Consider the following 17,526-nt stretch of genomic DNA (forward strand, 5'->3'; position numbering starts at 1 on the left):
CTCTGCCCATTGGCCCAGCAGGCGCTGCGCAATGGCGGGGCCTGGATAAAAGCTCGGCCTGCGCGGGGCTCTCGCAAGCACTGCTCTGACCGCCTTCTCCTTGGGGAACAGGGTAAGTCTGCGAGCGCTTCTCCTCCTGCCGCTGGCCCCTGCCCCTGGCCCCTGCGCCTCAGCCTGGGCAGCTGCCATCTACGGCTCCCTCGCATCGCACTCTGTGCCCTCTTGCAGAGCACCGTCCAATCCCGCAAGATGGCTTGCTACGACCTGTGCCCGCCGAAAACCAGCGTCGCCGTCCCCCAGCCCATCGCTGAGAGCTGCAACGAGCTGTGCGCGCGGCAGTGCCCCGACTCGACGGCCTTCATCCAGCCGCCCCCCGTTGTCGTCACCTTCCCCGGCCCCATCCTCAGCTCCTTCCCCCAGCAAGCCGTGGTGGGCTCCTCCGGAGCACCCGCCTTTGGGGGCTCCCTGGGGCTGGGGGGCCTCTATGGCGCGGGGGCCACCCAGGGCTCGGGGGGCCTCTGCACCTTTGGCAGGCCCTACGCTTCTCCCGCCTGCAGCCCCTACCTCTTGCCGCGCTACAGCAAGAAGCTGTGGGACACCTGTGGGCCCTGCTAAAGCCACGCCCTGCCCCAGACCCCCTGCCAGCTGCCGCAACGCATGGCTGAGCTCGTGGGCATGGGGCGCTGAGGAGCGCTGAGCATCTCCAGCCCCAGCCAAGGCCTGGGCAGCTGGCTGTGCCTGCCCCTTCGGCCTCTTGCACCCTATTCTACTCCTCCTTCCTCCACGGCCAGGGCCTTGCGCCCGGCCTGCCCTCTGCTCTCCCACTCTCTCTTCCCCCCTCCTGCTCTCCGCAGCAAGAGCAGGACCCTTCAAGGCCTGTGGGGCCCATGGGCCAAGCCCTCCCGAGCTGCACTGCCGCACCGCCGGGGCTTGCGCAACCAGAAGCCACGCTCTGGAGAAGATCCTCTGTCCCCCCAACATGCCACAGCCAGCCTCGCTGGCTCCTGCTCCAGCTCTCTGTCCACTTCTCCTGCCGTGCCGGGCACAATAAAGGTTTCCTGCATCCACTCCTCTCTCTCTTCCTCTCTCTGTGTTCCGAGTCAGGAAAGCAGCCCTGGGGGGCAGGGGGCGTAGTGGAGGCTGCGGGGGAGGGCACACGCTGGTGCTGGGAGGCCCAGGGCATTAGGGCAGAGAGCAGGAGAGGTGCTGGCAGTTCTGCTTTGCCTGGCCTTCTCCGCCCGGGAGCGCGACCAGCTCTGGCAAGTGGAGCTGCTCTGCAGAAGCGAGGCACCGTCTCGGGCAAGAAGCGCAGAGGAAGAGGCCGGAGAGCAGGGATGGCTGAGCGCTGCGCGCGGTGAGTGCATGGCCGGTCCCTTGCTGGAGGACAGCCTTGCAGAAATGGCCGTGGGGCTGGTGGCCGCCCACTGGAGCAGGAGCCAGCAACGTGCCTTGGGGCCGTGAGCACTCCCCCCTGCTCCTGATCATTGGCAATAGGGTTAGCAGCAGCCATAAGACGTAAGGGCGCTGAGCATGGGTCGCCCCTCCCCTTCTGTCTCCCCCTTTGTGGCCCCAGGCTGAGGTGACACCTCTTCCCAGGCAAGCCTCCTGCTGGCCCTGGGATTAAGCCCATCAGTGTTAGCACAAAGCCCACGTGCTGGATCCTTGGGTGTGGTGACGCCCGTTAAGGAAGAGGGAAGTGGCACAGCTCAGGGAACACTGGCTATAAAACGAAGCGGCAGCAAGCCCCATGTGGCACTCAGGCTGGAGCTGCTGCTGCTGCTGGCTGGCTGGCTGGCTGGCTGGCTGGCTGGCTGGCAGGAAGAAGCCTCTGCTCCCTCGGTGCTCAGGGCTGCGGGCGGTGTTGTCTTCTTCCTTGGAGTAGAGTGAGTTCTTTCCGGTCAAGACTGGCTCTAGCCTGTGGTGCTGGTGTGGTGGTGATTAGTAAGGATTTGGCAGAGGGTCCGCATGACTGAACCGTCTAGGAAATGCAAGAATCCTAGATAATAAGGAAGCCGAGCTGGTTCCTAGAAGTTTGGTTTGACTGCAAGCCGTGCTAATTGTATAGAAATTGCCTGCTAAAGATAAGCTCTGCTAACTGCTGGGCTGTGAGGGAAAAGCTCAGAGCTGAACGGTGTCCTGGGAGAAGTTCGGCTTGGCTCTTTGGGAGAAGCTCTTTCTTCAGCTACGGGAGTGTGTAAGCCCGGGAGCGGGCTGGGCAGGGAAGTGGTTTGGACAAGGCTTAAGCTTCGTTCAGGTGGCGCTGCGTGGAGGCGGCAGTTAGCGTGCTGCTGCTCCTCGCTCGGGGTTCCCCTCTGTTTCAGGACCTTGTGTGGAGCGTCTGGAGGCGGCCGTGCTGGAGGCGGGGAGCAGGCTGCTTCCAGGCAGGGCCCTGGGAGATGGGCTGCAGCCCTCAGTGTGGGAGGCAGGGCTGCCAGGGGCTTTGTCCAGGGCGCCCCAGCTCTTTGGGGGGCTGGGAGAGCGAAGGGGCCATGTGTAGGCGGAGGGAGCGCTGGAGCCCCCGCGGGGCCTGGGAAGGAAAGGCGGAGAGGCAGGCATTGGATGCAGGCTTGCTTTATTGTCAAGGCAGGAAAGGACACAAGCACAGAGTCGTGAGCAAGGCGCAGGCAGGCCGGTGGTGCCAGGGGCTTCCAGAGAGGCATTCTTCCTTTAGGCTTCTGCCAGGCGCTGGCCGGCCCAGGGCCAAAAAAGGGCCCTGGGGGGCAGCACCAGAGGAGTCACATGTCTGTGCAGAGGAGGAGGAGGAAGGAGGAGGAGGAGAAGAGGTGTCACGGGCGTGGCTTTAGCAGGGCCCACAGGTGTCCCACAGCTTCTTGCTGTAGCGCGGCAAGAGGTAGGGGCTGCAGGCGGGAGAAGCGTAGGGCCTGCCAAAGGTGCAGAGGCCCCCAGAGCCCTGGGTGGCCCCCGCGCCGTAGAGGCCCCCCAGCCCCAGGGAGCCCCCAAAGGCGGGTGCTCCGGAGGAGCCCACCACGGCTTGCTGGGGGAAGGAGCTGAGGATGGGGCCGGGGAAGGTGACGACAACGGGCGGCGGCTGGATGAAGGCCGTCGAGTCGGGGCACTGCCGCGCGCACAGCTCGTTGCAGCTCTCAGCGATGGGCTGGGGGACGGCGACGCTGGTTTTCGGCGGGTACAGGTCGTTGCAAGCCATCTTGGTGTGAGAGAGCTGAGCCTGCAATGCAAAGCCCCCAGGGCCGGTGCTGTGAGTGAGGAGATGCCCTGGCAGAGCAGGGCCCGTGCCCCAGCCAGGGGGCTCCCTCCTCAGCCCGCCCCGGCTCTCCACGCCTGCTCCCTGCGTGCCCGCGGCCCTCGCCTGCCCCCACGGAGCCCCTCTGCCCACAGCGCCTCCGGCAGAGCTCTCGTGGCCAGGGAGCCCCACACCGGCCCCTGCCCGACGAGGCCCCGCCACCCACCCTTTTCCCGAGCAGAGCCAGGCAGGAGCGGCGGATGCCAGCGCTTGCCCAGGACCACGCTTTTATGGGGGCCGGAGAGCGCGGGGAGGAGCTGGCCGCGCTGGGGGCACGTGGCCTGTGGTGGCCGAGCCATGGCCTCCTCCCTGCGCGCCACGGGGCTGTTGTGCTGACGCCGGTTCCTCGCCAGCCCCCACCCGCTCCCTCAGCCCCTGCAATTACCCCGCTCGGACGCTCGCCAGCCTTCACCTAATGGGCAAATTAGCCCCGCTGCCGTCTCATCCCCTGCGTGCCTAAGAGGGCATGCAGCGTGACACAGGCGGGCTGCCAGCACCCTGCGTGCCGCAGCTCTTCCCCAGGGGCTTGGTCTCGGGGTGGCCGCGTGCGCGCTGTGGAGAGCCCCAGGGCAGAGCGGGGTCGTGGCGCTGGGCAAGGAGCAGCCACACGCCAGCGCCTCCATGACGTACGCACTGCAGTTGTTATCTCCAGAGGGGCGAGGTGACGAAACGCCAAATCAAAGGCGCTCCTCTCGGGCACTGCCTGCTCAGCACCACGCATTTGGCCCGCCAAGCGGAAAGGGGAGGGAAGCCAGCAAAGGGGCCTGTGCTGGTCCGGACAGGGGATGCTGACTCAGGGAGGGCAGGAGCAGGACAGCCTGGCCTCGGCAGGAGGGAGTGCCGCCTCTGCCCATTGGCCCAGCAGGCGCTGCGCAATGGCGGGGCCTGGATAAAAGCTCGGCCTGCGCGGGGCTCTCGCAAGCACTGCTCTGTCCGCCTTCTCCTTGGGGAACAGGGTAAGTCTGCGAGCGCTTCTCCTCCTGCCGCTGGCCCCTGCCCCTGGCCCCTGCGCCTCAGCCTGGGCAGCTGCCATCTACGGCTCCCTCGCATCGCACTCTGTGCCCTCTTGCAGAGCACCGTCCAATCCCGCAAGATGGCTTGCTACGACCTGTGCCCGCCGAAAACCAGCGTCGCCGTCCCCCAGCCCATCGCTGAGAGCTGCAACGAGCTGTGCGCGCGGCAGTGCCCCGACTCGACGGCCTTCATCCAGCCGCCCCCCGTTGTCGTCACCTTCCCCGGCCCCATCCTCAGCTCCTTCCCCCAGCAAGCCGTGGTGGGCTCCTCCGGAGCACCCGCCTTTGGGGGCTCCCTGGGGCTGGGGGGCCTCTACGGCGCGGGGGCCACCCAGGGCTCGGGGGGCCTCTGCACCTTTGGCAAGCCCTACGCTTCTCCCGCCTGCAGCCCCTACCTCTTGCCGCGCTACAGCAAGAAGCTGTGGGACACCTGTGGGCCCTGCTAAAGCCACGCCCTGCCCCAGACCCCCTGCCAGCTGCCGCAACGCATGGCTGAGCTCGTGGGCACGGGGCGCTGAGGAGCGCTGAGCATCTCCAGCCCCAGCCAAGGCCTGGGCAGCTGGCTGTGCCGGCCCCTTCGGCCTCTCGCACCCTATTCTACTCCTCCTTCCTCCACGGCCAGGGCCTTGCGCCCGGCCTGCCCTCTGCTCTCCCACTCTCTCTTCCCCCCTCCTGCTCTCCGCAGCAAGAGCAGGACCCTTCAAGGCCTGTGGGGCCCATGGGCCAAGCCCTCCCGAGCTGCACTGCCGCACCGCCGGGGCTTGCGCAACCAGAAGCCACGCTCTGGAGAAGATCCTCTGTCCCCCCAACATGCCACAGCCAGCCTCGCTGGCTCCTGCTCCAGCTCTCTGTCCACTTCTCCTGCCGTGCCGGGTACAATAAAGGTTTCCTGCATCCACTCCTCTCTCTCTTCCTCTCTCTGTGTTCCGAGTCAGGAAAGCAGCCCTGGGGGGCAGGGGGCGTAGTGGAGGCTGCGGGGGAGGGCACACGCTGGTGCTGGGAGGCCCAGGGCATTAGGGCAGAGAGCAGGAGAGGTGCTGGCAGTTCTGCTTTGCCTGGCCTTCTCCGCCCGGGAGCGCGACCAGCTCTGGCAAGTGGAGCTGCTCCGCAGAAGCGAGGCACCGTCTCGGGCAAGAAGCGCAGAGGAAGAGGCCGGAGAGCAGGGATGGCTGAGCGCTGCGCGCGGTGAGTGCATGGCCGGTCCCTTGCTGGAGGACAGCCTTGCAGAAATGGCCGTGGGGCTGGTGGCCGCCCACTGGAGCAGGAGCCAGCAACGTGCCTTGGGGCCGTGAGCGCTCCCCCCTGCTCCTGATCATTGGCAATAGGGTTAGCAGCAGCCATAAGACGTAAGGGCGCTGAGCATGGGTCGCCCCTCCCCTTCTGTCTCCCCCTTTGTGGCCCCAGGCTGAGGTGACACCTCTTCCCAGGCAAGCCTCCTGCTGGCCCTGGGATTAAGCCCATCAGTGTTAGCACAAAGCCCACGTGCTGGATCCTTGGGTGTGGTGACGCCCGTTAAGGAAGAGGGAAGTGGCACAGCTCAGGGAACACTGGCTATAAAACGAAGCGGCAGCAAGCCCCATGTGGCACTCAGGCTGGAGCTGCTGCTGCTGCTGGCTGGCTGGCTGGCTGGCTGGCTGGCTGGCAGGAAGAAGCCTCTGCTCCCTCGGTGCTCAGGGCTGCGGGCGGTGTTGTCTTCTTCCTTGGAGTAGAGTGAGTTCTTTCCGGTCAAGACTGGCTCTAGCCTGTGGTGCTGGTGTGGTGGTGATTAGTAAGGATTTGGCAGAGGGTCCGCATGACTGAACCGTCTAGGAAATGCAAGAATCCTAGATAATAAGGAAGCCGAGCTGGTTCCTAGAAGTTTGGTTTGACTGCAAGCCGTGCTAATTGTATAGAAATTGCCTGCTAAAGATAAGCTCTGCTAACTGCTGGGCTGTGAGGGAAAAGCTCAGAGCTGAACGGTGCCCTGGGAGAAGTTCGGCTTGGCTCTTTGGGAGAAGCTCTTTCTTCAGCTACGGGAGTGTGTAAGCCCGGGAGCGGGCTGGGCAGGGAAGTGGTTTGGACAAGGCTTAAGCTTCGTTCAGGTGGCGCTGCGTGGAGGCGGCAGTTGGCGTGCTGCTGCTCCTCGCTCGGGGTTCCCCTCTGTTTCAGGACCTTGTGTGGAGCGTCTGGAGGCGGCCATGCTGGAGGCGGGGAGCAGGCTGCTTCCAGGCAGGGCCCTGGGAGATGGGCTGCAGCCCTCAGTGTGGGAGGCAGGGCTGCCAGGGGCTTTGTCCAGGGCGCCCCGGCTCTTTGGGGGGCTGGGAGAGCGAAGGGGCCATGTGCAGGCGGAGGGAGCCCTGGAGCCCCCGCGGGGCCTGGGAAGGAAAGGCGGAGAGGCAGGCATTGGATGCAGGCTTGCTTTATTGTCAAGGCAGGAAAGGACACAAGCACAGAGGCGCGAGCAAGGCCCAGGCAGGCCGGTGGTGCCTGGGGCTTCCAGAGAGGCGTTCTTCCTTCAGGCTTCTGCCAGGCGCTGGCCGGCCCAGGGCCAAGAAGGGGCCCTGGGGGGCAGCACCAGAGGAGTCACATGTCTGTGCAGAGGAGGAGGAGGAGGAAGGAGGAGGAGGAGAAGAGGTGGCACGGGCGTGGCTTTAGCAGGGCCCACAGGTGTCCCACAGCTTCTTGCTGTAGCGCGGCAAGAGGTAGGGGCTGCAGGCGGGAGAAGCGTAGGGCCTGCCAAAGGTGCAGAGGCCCCCCGAGCCCTGGGTGGCCCCCGCGCCGTAGAGGCCCCCCAGCCCCAGGGAGCCCCCAAAGGCGGGTGCTCCGGAGGAGCCCACCACGGCTTGCTGGGGGAAGGAGCTGAGGATGGGGCCGGGGAAGGTGACGACAACGGGCGGCGGCTGGATGAAGGCCGTCGAGTCGGGGCACTGCCGCGCGCACAGCTCGTTGCAGCTCTCAGCGATGGGCTGGGGGACGGCGACGCTGGTTTTCGGCGGGTACAGGTCGTTGCAAGCCATCTTGGTGTGAGAGAGCTGAGCCTGCAATGCAAAGCCCCCAGGGCCGGTGCTGTGAGTGAGGAGATGCCCTGGCAGAGCAGGGCCCGTGCCCCAGCCAGGGGGCTCCCTCCTCAGCCCGCCCCGGCTCTCCACGCCTGCTCCCTGCGTGCCCGCGGCCCTCGCCTGCCCCCACGGAGCCCCTCTGCCCACAGCGCCTCCGGCAGAGCTCTCGTGGCCAGGGAGCCCCACACCGGCCCCTGCCCGACGAGGCCCCGCCACCCACCCTTTTCCCGAGCAGAGCCAGGCAGGAGCGGCGGATGCCAGCGCTTGCCCAGGACCACGCTTTTATGGGGGCCGGAGAGCGCGGGGAGGAGCTGGCCGCGCTGGGGGCACGTGGCCCGTGGTGGCCGAGCCATGGCCTCCTCCCTGCGCACCACGGGGCTGTTGTGCTGACGCCGGTTCCTCGCCAGCCCCCACCCGCTCCCTCAGCCCCTGCAATTACCCCGCTCGGACGCTCGCCAGCCTTCACCTAATGGGCAAATTAGCCCCGCTGCCGTCTCATCCCCTGCGTGCCTAAGAGCGCATGCAGCGTGACACAGGCGGGCTGCCAGCACCCTGCGTGCCGCAGCTCTTCCCCAGGGGCTTGGTCTCGGGGTGGCCGCGTGCGCGCTGTGGAGAGCCCCAGGGCAGAGCGGGGTCGTGGCGCTGGGCAAGGAGCAGCCACACGCCAGCGCCTCCATGACGTACGCACTGCAGTTGTTATCTCCAGAGGGGCGAGGTGACGAAACGCCAAATCAAAGGCGCTCCTCTCGGGCACTGCCTGCTCAGCACCACGCATTTGGCCCGCCAAGCGGAAAGGGGAGGGAAGCCAGCAAAGGGGCCTGTGCTGGTCCGGACAGGGGATGCTGACTCAGGGAGGGCAGGAGCAGGACAGCCTGGCCTCGGCAGGAGGGAGTGCCGCCTCTGCCCATTGGCCCAGCAGGCGCTGCGCAATGGCGGGGCCTGGATAAAAGCTCGGCCTGCGCGGGGCTCTCGCAAGCACTGCTCTGACCGCCTTCTCCTTGGGGAACAGGGTAAGTCTGCGAGCGCTTCTCCTCCTGCCGCTGGCCCCTGCCCCTGGCCCCTGCGCCTCAGCCTGGGCAGCTGCCATCTACGGCTCCCTCGCATCGCACTCTGTGCCCTCTTGCAGAGCACCGTCCAATCCCGCAAGATGGCTTGCTACGACCTGTGCCCGCCGAAAACCAGCGTCGCCGTCCCCCAGCCCATCGCTGAGAGCTGCAACGAGCTGTGCGCGCGGCAGTGCCCCGACTCGACGGCCTTCATCCAGCCGCCCCCCGTTGTCGTCACCTTCCCCGGCCCCATCCTCAGCTCCTTCCCCCAGCAAGCCGTGGTGGGCTCCTCCGGAGCACCCGCCTTTGGGGGCTCCCTGGGGCTGGGGGGCCTCTACGGCGCGGGGGCCACCCAGGGCTCGGGGGGCCTCTGCACCTTTGGCAGGCCCTACGCTTCTCCCGCCTGCAGCCCCTACCTCTTGCCGCGCTACAGCAAGAAGCTGTGGGACACCTGTGGGCCCTGCTAAAGCCACGCCCTGCCCCAGACCCCCTGCCAGCTGCCGCAACGCATGGCTGAGCTCGTGGGCATGGGGCGCTGAGGAGCGCTGAGCATCTCCAGCCCCAGCCAAGGCCTGGGCAGCTGGCTGTGCCGGCCCCTTCGGCCTCTCGCACCCTATTCTACTCCTCCTTCCTCCACGGCCAGGGCCTTGCGCCCGGCCTGCCCTCTGCTCTCCCACTCTCTCTTCCCCCCTCCTGCTCTCCGCAGCAAGAGCAGGACCCTTCAAGGCCTGTGGGGCCCATGGGCCAAGCCCTCCCGAGCTGCACTGCCGCACCGCCGGGGCTTGTGCAACCAGAAGCCACGCTCTGGAGAAGATCCTCTGTCCCCCCAACATGCCACAGCCAGCCTCGCTGGCTCCTGCTCCAGCTCTCTGTCCACTTCTCCTGCCGTGCCGGGTACAATAAAGGTTTCCTGCATCCACTCCTCTCTCTCTTCCTCTCTCTGTGTTCCGAGTCAGGAAAGCAGCCCTGGGGGGCAGGGGGCGTAGTGGAGGCTGCGGGGGAGGGCACACGCTGGTGCTGGGAGGCCCAGGGCATTAGGGCAGAGAGCAGGAGAGGTGCTGGCAGTTCTGCTTTGCCTGGCCTTCTCCGCCCGGGAGCGCGACCAGCTCTGGCAAGTGGAGCTGCTCCGCAGAAGCGAGGCACCGTCTCGGGCAAGAAGCGCAGAGGAAGAGGCCGGAGAGCAGGGATGGCTGAGCGCTGTGCGCGGTGAGTGCATGGCCGGTCCCTTGCTGGAGGACAGCCTTGCAGAAATGGCCGTGGGGCTGGTGGCCGCCCACTGGAGCAGGAGCCAGCAACGTGCCTTGGTGCCGTGAGCGCTCCCCCCTGCTCCTGATCATTGGCAATAGGGTTAGCAGCAGCCATAAGACGTAAGGGCGCTGAGCATGGGTCGCCCCTCCCCTTCTGTCTCCCCCTTTGTGGCCCCAGGCTGAGGTGACACCTCTTCCCAGGCAAGCCTCCTGCTGGCCCTGGGATTAAGCCCATCAGTGTTAGCACAAAGCCCACGTGCTGGATCCTTGGGTGTGGTGACGCCCGTTAAGGAAGAGGGAAGTGGCACAGCTCAGGGAACACTGGCTATAAAACGAAGCGGCAGCAAGCCCCATGTGGCACTCAGGCTGGAGCTGCTGCTGCTGCTGGCTGGCTGGCTGGCTGGCTGGCTGGCTGGCTGGCAGGAAGAAGCCTCTGCTCCCTCGGTGCTCAGGGCTGCGGGCGGTGTTGTCTTCTTCCTTGGAGTAGAGTGAGTTCTTTCCGGTCAAGACTGGCTCTAGCCTGTGGTGCTGGTGTGGTGGTGATTAGTAAGGATTTGGCAGAGGGTCCGCATGACTGAACCGTCTAGGAAATGCAAGAATCCTAGATAATAAGGAAGCCGAGCTGGTTCCTAGAAGTTTGGTTTGACTGCAAGCCGTGCTAATTGTATAGAAATTGCCTGCTAAAGATAAGCTCTGCTAACTGCTGGGCTGTGAGGGAAAAGCTCAGAGCTGAACGGTGCCCTGGGAGAAGTTCGGCTTGGCTCTTTGGGAGAAGCTCTTTCTTCAGCTACGGGAGTGTGTAAGCCCGGGAGCGGGCTGGGCAGGGAAGTGGTTTGGACAAGGCTTAAGCTTCGTTCAGGTGGCGCTGCGTGGAGGCGGCAGTTGGCGTGCTGCTGCTCCTCGCTCGGGGTTCCCCTCTGTTTCAGGACCTTGTGTGGAGCGTCTGGAGGCGGCCATGCTGGAGGCGGGGAGCAGGCTGCTTCCAGGCAGGGCCCTGGGAGATGGGCTGCAGCCCTCAGTGTGGGAGGCAGGGCTGCCAGGGGCTTTGTCCAGGGCGCCCCGGCTCTTTGGGGGGCTGGGAGAGCGAAGGGGCCATGTGCAGGCGGAGGGAGCCCTGGAGCCCCCGCGGGGCCTGGGAAGGAAAGGCGGAGAGGCAGGCATTGGATGCAGGCTTGCTTTATTGTCAAGGCAGGAAAGGACACAAGCACAGAGGCGCGAGCAAGGCCCAGGCAGGCCGGTGGTGCCTGGGGCTTCCAGAGAGGCGTTCTTCCTTCAGGCTTCTGCCAGGCGCTGGCCGGCCCAGGGCCAAGAAGGGGCCCTGGGGGGCAGCACCAGAGGAGTCACATGTCTGTGCAGAGGAGGAGGAGGAGGAAGGAGGAGGAGGAGAAGAGGTGGCACGGGCGTGGCTTTAGCAGGGCCCACAGGTGTCCCACAGCTTCTTGCTGTAGCGCGGCAAGAGGTAGGGGCTGCAGGCGGGAGAAGCGTAGGGCCTGCCAAAGGTGCAGAGGCCCCCCGAGCCCTGGGTGGCCCCCGCGCCGTAGAGGCCCCCCAGCCCCAGGGAGCCCCCAAAGGCGGGTGCTCCGGAGGAGCCCACCACGGCTTGCTGGGGGAAGGAGCTGAGGATGGGGCCGGGGAAGGTGACGACAACGGGCGGCGGCTGGATGAAGGCCGTCGAGTCGGGGCACTGCCGCGCGCACAGCTCGTTGCAGCTCTCAGCGATGGGCTGGGGGACGGCGACGCTGGTTTTCGGCGGGTACAGGTCGTTGCAAGCCATCTTGGTGTGAGAGAGCTGAGCCTGCAATGCAAAGCCCCCAGGGCCGGTGCTGTGAGTGAGGAGATGCCCTGGCAGAGCAGGGCCCGTGCCCCAGCCAGGGGGCTCCCTCCTCAGCCCGCCCCGGCTCTCCACGCCTGCTCCCTGCGTGCCCGCGGCCCTCGCCTGCCCCCACGGAGCCCCTCTGCCCACAGCGCCTCCGGCAGAGCTCTCGTGGCCAGGGAGCCCCACACCGGCCCCTGCCCGACGAGGCCCCGCCACCCACCCTTTTCCCGAGCAGAGCCAGGCAGGAGCGGCGGATGCCAGCGCTTGCCCAGGACCACGCTTTTATGGGGGCCGGAGAGCGCGGGGAGGAGCTGGCCGCGCTGGGGGCACGTGGCCCGTGGTGGCCGAGCCATGGCCTCCTCCCTGCGCGCCACGGGGCTGTTGTGCTGACGCCGGTTCCTCGCCAGCCCCCACCCGCTCCCTCAGCCCCTGCAATTACCCCGCTCGGACGCTCGCCAGCCTTCACCTAATGGGCAAATTAGCCCCGCTGCCGTCTCATCCCCTGCGTGCCTAAGAGGGCATGCAGCGTGACACAGGCGGGCTGCCAGCACCCTGCGTGCCGCAGCTCTTCCCCAGGGGCTTGGTCTCGGGGTGGCCGCGTGCGCGCTGTGGAGAGCCCCAGGGCAGAGCGGGGTCGTGGCGCTGGGCAAGGAGCAGCCACACGCCAGCGCCTCCATGACGTACGCACTGCAGTTGTTATCTCCAGAGGGGCGAGGTGACGAAATGCCAAATCAAAGGCGCTCCTCTCGGGCACTGCCTGCTCAGCACCACGCATTTGGCCCGCCAAGCGGAAAGGGGAGGGAAGCCAGCAAAGGGGCCTGTGCTGGTCCGGACAGGGGATGCTGACTCAGGGAGGGCAGGAGCAGGACAGCCTGGCCTCGGCAGGAGGGAGTGCCGCCTCTGCCCATTGGCCCAGCAGGCGCTGCGCAATGGCGGGGCCTGGATAAAAGCTCGGCCTGCGCGGGGCTCTCGCAAGCACTGCTCTGACCGCCTTCTCCTTGGGGAACAGGGTAAGTCTGCGAGCGCTTCTCCTCCTGCCGCTGGCCCCTGCCCCTGGCCCCTGCGCCTCAGCCTGGGCAGCTGCCATCTACGGCTCCCTCGCATCGCACTCTGTGCCCTCTTGCAGAGCACCGTCCAATCCCGCAAGATGGCTTGCTACGACCTGTGCCCGCCGAAAACCAGCGTCGCCGTCCCCCAGCCCATCGCTGAGAGCTGCAACGAGCTGTGCGCGCGGCAGTGCCCCGACTCGACGGCCTTCATCCAGCCGCCGCCCGTTGTCGTCACCTTCCCCGGCCCCATCCTCAGCTCCTTCCCCCAGCAAGCCGTGGTGGGCTCCTCCGGAGCACCCGCCTTTGGGGGCTCCCTGGGGCTGGGGGGCCTCTACGGCGCGGGGGCCACCCAGGGCTCGGGGGGCCTCTGCACCTTTGGCAGGCCCTACGCTTCTCCCGCCTGCAGCCCCTACCTCTTGCCGCGCTACAGCAAGAAGCTGTGGGACACCTGTGGGCCCTGCTAAAGCCACGCCCTGCCCCAGACCCCCTGCCAGCTGCCGCAACGCATGGCTGAGCTCGTGGGCACGGGGCGCTGAGGAGCGCTGAGCATCTCCAGCCCCAGCCAAGGCCTGGGCAGCTGGCTGTGCCGGCCCCTTCGGCCTCTCGCACCCTATTCTACTCCTCCTTCCTCCACGGCCAGGGCCTTGCGCCCGGCCTGCCCTCTGCTCTCCCACTCTCTCTTCCCCCCTCCTGCTCTCCGCAGCAAGAGCAGGACCCTTCAAGGCCTGTGGGGCCCATGGGCCAAGCCCTCCCGAGCTGCACTGCCGCACCGCCGGGGCTTGCGCAACCAGAAGCCACGCTCTGGAGAAGATCCTCTGTCCCCCCAACATGCCACAGCCAGCCTCGCTGGCTCCTGCTCCAGCTCTCTGTCCACTTCTCCTGCCGTGCCGGGCACAATAAAGGTTTCCTGCATCCACTCCTCTCTCTCTTCCTCTCTCTGTGTTCCGAGTCAGGAAAGCAGCCCTGGGGGGCAGGGGGCGTAGTGGAGGCTGCGGGGGAGGGCACACGCTGGTGCTGGGAGGCCCAGGGCATTAGGGCAGAGAGCAGGAGAGGTGCTGGCAGTTCTGCTTTGCCTGGCCTTCTCCGCCCGGGAGCGCAACCAGCTCTGGCAAGTGGAGCTGCTCCGCAGAAGCGAGGCACCGTCTCGGGCAAGAAGCGCAGAGGAAGAGGCCGGAGAGCAGGGATGGCTGAGCGCTGCGCGCGGTGAGTGCATGGCCGGTCCCTTGCTGGAGGACAGCCTTGCAGAAATGGCCGTGGGGCTGGTGGCCGCCCACTGGAGCAGGAGCCAGCAACGTGCCTTGGTGCCGTGAGCGCTCCCCCCTGCTCCTGATCATTGGCAATAGGGTTAGCAGCAGCCATAAGACGTAAGGGCGCTGAGCATGGGTCGCCCCTCCCCTTCTGTCTCCCCCTTTGTGGCCCCAGGCTGAGGTGACACCTCTTCCCAGGCAAGCCTCCTGCTGGCCCTGGGATTAAGCCCATCAGTGTTAGCACAAAGCCCACGTGCTGGATCCTTGGGTGTGGTGACGCCCGTTAAGGAAGAGGGAAGTGGCACAGCTCAGGGAACACTGGCTATAAAACGAAGCGGCAGCAAGCCCCATGTGGCACTCAGGCTGGAGCTGCTGCTGCTGCTGGCTGGCTGGCTGGCTGGCTGGCTGGCTGGCTGGCAGGAAGAAGCCTCTGCTCCCTCGGTGCTCAGGGCTGCGGGCGGTGTTGTCTTCTTCCTTGGAGTAGAGTGAGTTCTTTCCGGTCAAGACTGGCTCTAGCCTGTGGTGCTGGTGTGGTGGTGATTAGTAAGGATTTGGCAGAGGGTCCGCATGACTGAACCGTCTAGGAAATGCAAGAATCCTAGATAATAAGGAAGCCGAGCTGGTTCCTAGAAGTTTGGTTTGACTGCAAGCCGTGCTAATTGTATAGAAATTGCCTGCTAAAGATAAGCTCTGCTAACTGCTGGGCTGTGAGGGAAAAGCTCAGAGCTGAACGGTGCCCTGGGAGAAGTTCGGCTTGGCTCTTTGGGAGAAGCTCTTTCTTCAGCTACGGGAGTGTGTAAGCCCGGGAGCGGGCTGGGCAGGGAAGTGGTTTGGACAAGGCTTAAGCTTCGTTCAGGTGGTGCTGCGTGGAGGCGGCAGTTGGCGTGCTGCTGCTCCTCGCTCGGGGTTCCCCTCTGTTTCAGGACCTTGTGTGGAGCGTCTGGAGGCGGCCATGCTGGAGGCGGGGAGCAGGCTGTTTCCAGGCAGGGCCCTGGGAGATGGGCTGCAGCCCTCAGTGTGGGAGGCAGGGCTGCCAGGGGCTTTGTCCAGGGCGCCCCGGCTCTTTGGGGGGCTGGGAGAGCGAAGGGGCCATGTGCAGGCGGAGGGAGCCCTGGAGCCCCCGCGGGGCCTGGGAAGGAAAGGCGGAGAGGCAGGCATTGGATGCAGGCTTGCTTTATTGTCAAGGCAGGAAAGGACACAAGCACAGAGGCGCGAGCAAGGCCCAGGCAGGCCGGTGGTGCCTGGGGCTTCCAGAGAGGCGTTCTTCCTTCAGGCTTCTGCCAGGCGCTGGCCGGCCCAGGGCCAAGAAAGGGCCCTGGGGGGCAGCACCAGAGGAGTCACATGTCTGTGCAGAGGAGGAGGAGGAAGGAGGAGGAGGAGAAGAGGTGTCACGGGCGTGGCTTTAGCAGGGCCCACAGGTGTCCCACAGCTTCTTGCTGTAGCGCGGCAAGAGGTAGGGGCTGCAGGCGGGAGAAGCGTAGGGCCTGCCAAAGGTGCAGAGGCCCCCCGAGCCCTGGGTGGCCCCCGCGCCGTAGAGGCCCCCCAGCCCCAGGGAGCCCCCAAAGGCGGGTGCTCCGGAGGAGCCCACCACGGCTTGCTGGGGGAAGGAGCTGAGGATGGGGCCGGGGAAGGTGACGACAACGGGCGGCGGCTGGATGAAGGCCGTCGAGTCGGGGCACTGCCGCGCGCACAGCTCGTTGCAGCTCTCAGCGATGGGCTGGGGGACGGCGACGCTGGTTTTCGGCGGGTACAGGTCGTTGCAAGCCATCTTGGTGTGAGAGAGCTGAGCCTGCAATGCAAAGCCCCCAGGGCCGGTGCTGTGAGTGAGGAGATGCCCTGGCAGAGCAGGGCCCGTGCCCCAGCCAGGGGGCTCCCTCCTCAGCCCGCCCCGGCTCTCCACGCCTGCTCCCTGCGTGCCCGCGGCCCTCGCCTGCCCCCACGGAGCCCCTCTGCCCACAGCGCCTCCGGCAGAGCTCTCGTGGCCAGGGAGCCCCACACCGGCCCCTGCCCGACGAGGCCCCGCCACCCACCCTTTTCCCGAGCAGAGCCAGGCAGGAGCGGCGGATGCCAGCGCTTGCCCAGGACCACGCTTTTATGGGGGCCGGAGAGCGCGGGGAGGAGCTGGCCGCGCTGGGGGCACGTGGCCCGTGGTGGCCGAGCCATGGCCTCCTCCCTGCGCGCCACGGGGCTGTTGTGCTGACGCCGGTTCCTCGCCAGCCCCCACCCGCTCCCTCAGCCCCTGCAATTACCCCGCTCGGACGCTCGCCAGCCTTCACCTAATGGGCAAATTAGCCCCGCTGCCGTCTCATCCCCTGCGTGCCTAAGAGGGCATGCAGCGTGACACAGGCGGGCTGCCAGCACCCTGCGTGCCGCAGCTCTTCCCCAGGGGCTTGGTCTCGGGGTGGCCGCGTGCGCGCTGTGGAGAGCCCCAGGGCAGAGCGGGGTCGTGGCGCTGGGCAAGGAGCAGCCACACGCCAGCGCCTCCATGACGTACGCACTGCAGTTGTTATCTCCAGAGGGGCGAGGTGACGAAACGCCAAATCAAAGGCGCTCCTCTCGGGCACTGCCTGCTCAGCACCACGCATTTGGCCCGCCAAGCGGAAAGGGGAGGGAAGCCAGCAAAGGGGCCTGTGCTGGTCCGGACAGGGGATGCTGACTCAGGGAGGGCAGGAGCAGGACAGCCTGGCCTCGGCAGGAGGGAGTGCCGCCTCTGCCCATTGGCCCAGCAGGCGCTGCGCAATGGCGGGGCCTGGATAAAAGCTCGGCCTGCGCGGGGCTCTCGCAAGCACTGCTCTGACCGCCTTCTCCTTGGGGAACAGGGTAAGTCTGCGAGCGCTTCTCCTCCTGCCGCTGGCCCCTGCCCCTGGCCCCTGCGCCTCAGCCTGGGCAGCTGCCATCTACGGCTCCCTCGCATCGCACTCTGTGCCCTCTTGCAGAGCACCGTCCAATCCCGCAAGATGGCTTGCTACGACCTGTGCCCGCCGAAAACCAGCGTCGCCGTCCCCCAGCCCATCGCTGAGAGCTGCAACGAGCTGTGCGCGCGGCAGTGCCCCGACTCGACGGCCTTCATCCAGCCGCCGCCCGTTGTCGTCACCTTCCCCGGCCCCATCCTCAGCTCCTTCCCCCAGCAAGCCGTGGTGGGCTCCTCCGGAGCACCCGCCTTTGGGGGCTCCCTGGGGCTGGGGGGCCTCTACGGCGCGGGGGCCACCCAGGGCTCGGGGGGCCTCTGCACCTTTGGCAGGCCCTACGCTTCTCCCGCCTGCAGCCCCTACCTCTTGCCGCGCTACAGCAAGAAGCTGTGGGACACCTGTGGGCCCTGCTAAAGCCACGCCCTGCCCCAGACCCCCTGCCAGCTGCCGCAACGCATGGCTGAGCTCGTGGGCACGGGGCGCTGAGGAGCGCTGAGCATCTCCAGCCCCAGCCAAGGCCTGGGCAGCTGGCTGTGCCGGCCCCTTCGGCCTCTCGCACCCTATTCTACTCCTCCTTCCTCCACGGCCAGGGCCTTGCGCCCGGCCTGCCCTCTGCTCTCCCACTCTCTCTTCCCCCCTCCTGCTCTCCGCAGCAAGAGCAGGACCCTTCAAGGCCTGTGGGGCCCATGGGCCAAGCCCTCCCGAGCTGCACTGCCGCACCGCCGGGGCTTGCGCAACCAGAAGCCACGCTCTGGAGAAGATCCTCTGTCCCCCCAACATGCCACAGCCAGCCTCGCTGGCTCCTGCTCCAGCTCTCTGTCCACTTCTCCTGCCGTGCCGGGCACAATAAAGGTTTCCTGCATCCACTCCTCTCTCTCTTCCTCTCTCTGTGTTCCGAG

General features: G+C 66.6%; 7 protein-coding genes and 2 pseudogenes across 7 annotated transcripts; 5 read left to right on the forward strand and 4 right to left on the reverse strand.

The window, feature by feature from the left end:
• Window positions 1-16: 16 nt before the first annotated feature.
• LOC137845720 (scale keratin-like) lies at window positions 17-634 on the forward strand. Its single transcript, XM_068663142.1, has 2 exons — window positions 17-112; window positions 229-634. The coding sequence occupies exon 2, from the start codon at window positions 250-252 to the stop codon at window positions 613-615; it is 366 nt and encodes a 121-aa protein (XP_068519243.1). The 5' UTR covers window positions 17-112; window positions 229-249; the 3' UTR covers window positions 616-634.
• A 2,166-nt stretch (window positions 635-2,800) lies between these two features.
• On the reverse strand, window positions 2,801-3,213 carry LOC137845758 (scale keratin-like). Its single transcript, XM_068663203.1, has one exon. The coding sequence runs from the start codon at window positions 3,164-3,166 to the stop codon at window positions 2,801-2,803; it is 366 nt and encodes a 121-aa protein (XP_068519304.1). The 5' UTR covers window positions 3,167-3,213.
• Window positions 3,214-4,222: 1,009 nt separating this feature from the next.
• On the forward strand, window positions 4,223-5,125 carry LOC137845705 (scale keratin-like). Its single transcript, XM_068663125.1, has one exon. It carries the CDS (start codon window positions 4,356-4,358, stop codon window positions 4,719-4,721), a length of 366 nt encoding a protein of 121 aa, XP_068519226.1. The 5' UTR covers window positions 4,223-4,355; the 3' UTR covers window positions 4,722-5,125.
• A 1,780-nt stretch (window positions 5,126-6,905) lies between these two features.
• LOC137845741 (scale keratin-like) lies at window positions 6,906-7,514 on the reverse strand. Its single transcript, XM_068663179.1, has one exon. It carries the CDS (start codon window positions 7,269-7,271, stop codon window positions 6,906-6,908), a length of 366 nt encoding a protein of 121 aa, XP_068519280.1. The 5' UTR covers window positions 7,272-7,514.
• A 383-nt stretch (window positions 7,515-7,897) lies between these two features.
• LOC137845696 (scale keratin-like) lies at window positions 7,898-9,126 on the forward strand. The gene is made up of 2 exons (XM_068663118.1): window positions 7,898-8,323; window positions 8,440-9,126. The coding sequence occupies exon 2, from the start codon at window positions 8,461-8,463 to the stop codon at window positions 8,824-8,826; it is 366 nt and encodes a 121-aa protein (XP_068519219.1). The 5' UTR covers window positions 7,898-8,323; window positions 8,440-8,460; the 3' UTR covers window positions 8,827-9,126.
• A 1,888-nt stretch (window positions 9,127-11,014) lies between these two features.
• On the reverse strand, window positions 11,015-11,427 carry LOC137845736 (scale keratin-like). Its single transcript, XM_068663171.1, has one exon. The coding sequence runs from the start codon at window positions 11,378-11,380 to the stop codon at window positions 11,015-11,017; it is 366 nt and encodes a 121-aa protein (XP_068519272.1). The 5' UTR covers window positions 11,381-11,427.
• A 924-nt stretch (window positions 11,428-12,351) lies between these two features.
• On the forward strand, window positions 12,352-13,387 carry LOC137845684 (feather keratin 4-like; annotated as a pseudogene).
• Window positions 13,388-15,120: 1,733 nt separating this feature from the next.
• Window positions 15,121-15,533, reverse strand: LOC137845737 (scale keratin-like). Its single transcript, XM_068663172.1, has one exon. The coding sequence runs from the start codon at window positions 15,484-15,486 to the stop codon at window positions 15,121-15,123; it is 366 nt and encodes a 121-aa protein (XP_068519273.1). The 5' UTR covers window positions 15,487-15,533.
• Window positions 15,534-16,457: 924 nt separating this feature from the next.
• LOC137845617 (feather keratin 4-like) lies at window positions 16,458-17,493 on the forward strand (annotated as a pseudogene).
• The last annotated feature ends 33 nt before the right edge of the window (window positions 17,494-17,526 follow it).

Source organism: Anas acuta, chromosome 28, assembly GCF_963932015.1.
Source record: "Anas acuta chromosome 28, bAnaAcu1.1, whole genome shotgun sequence".
In the NCBI taxonomy this organism is placed as follows: Eukaryota; Metazoa; Chordata; class Aves; order Anseriformes; family Anatidae; genus Anas; species Anas acuta.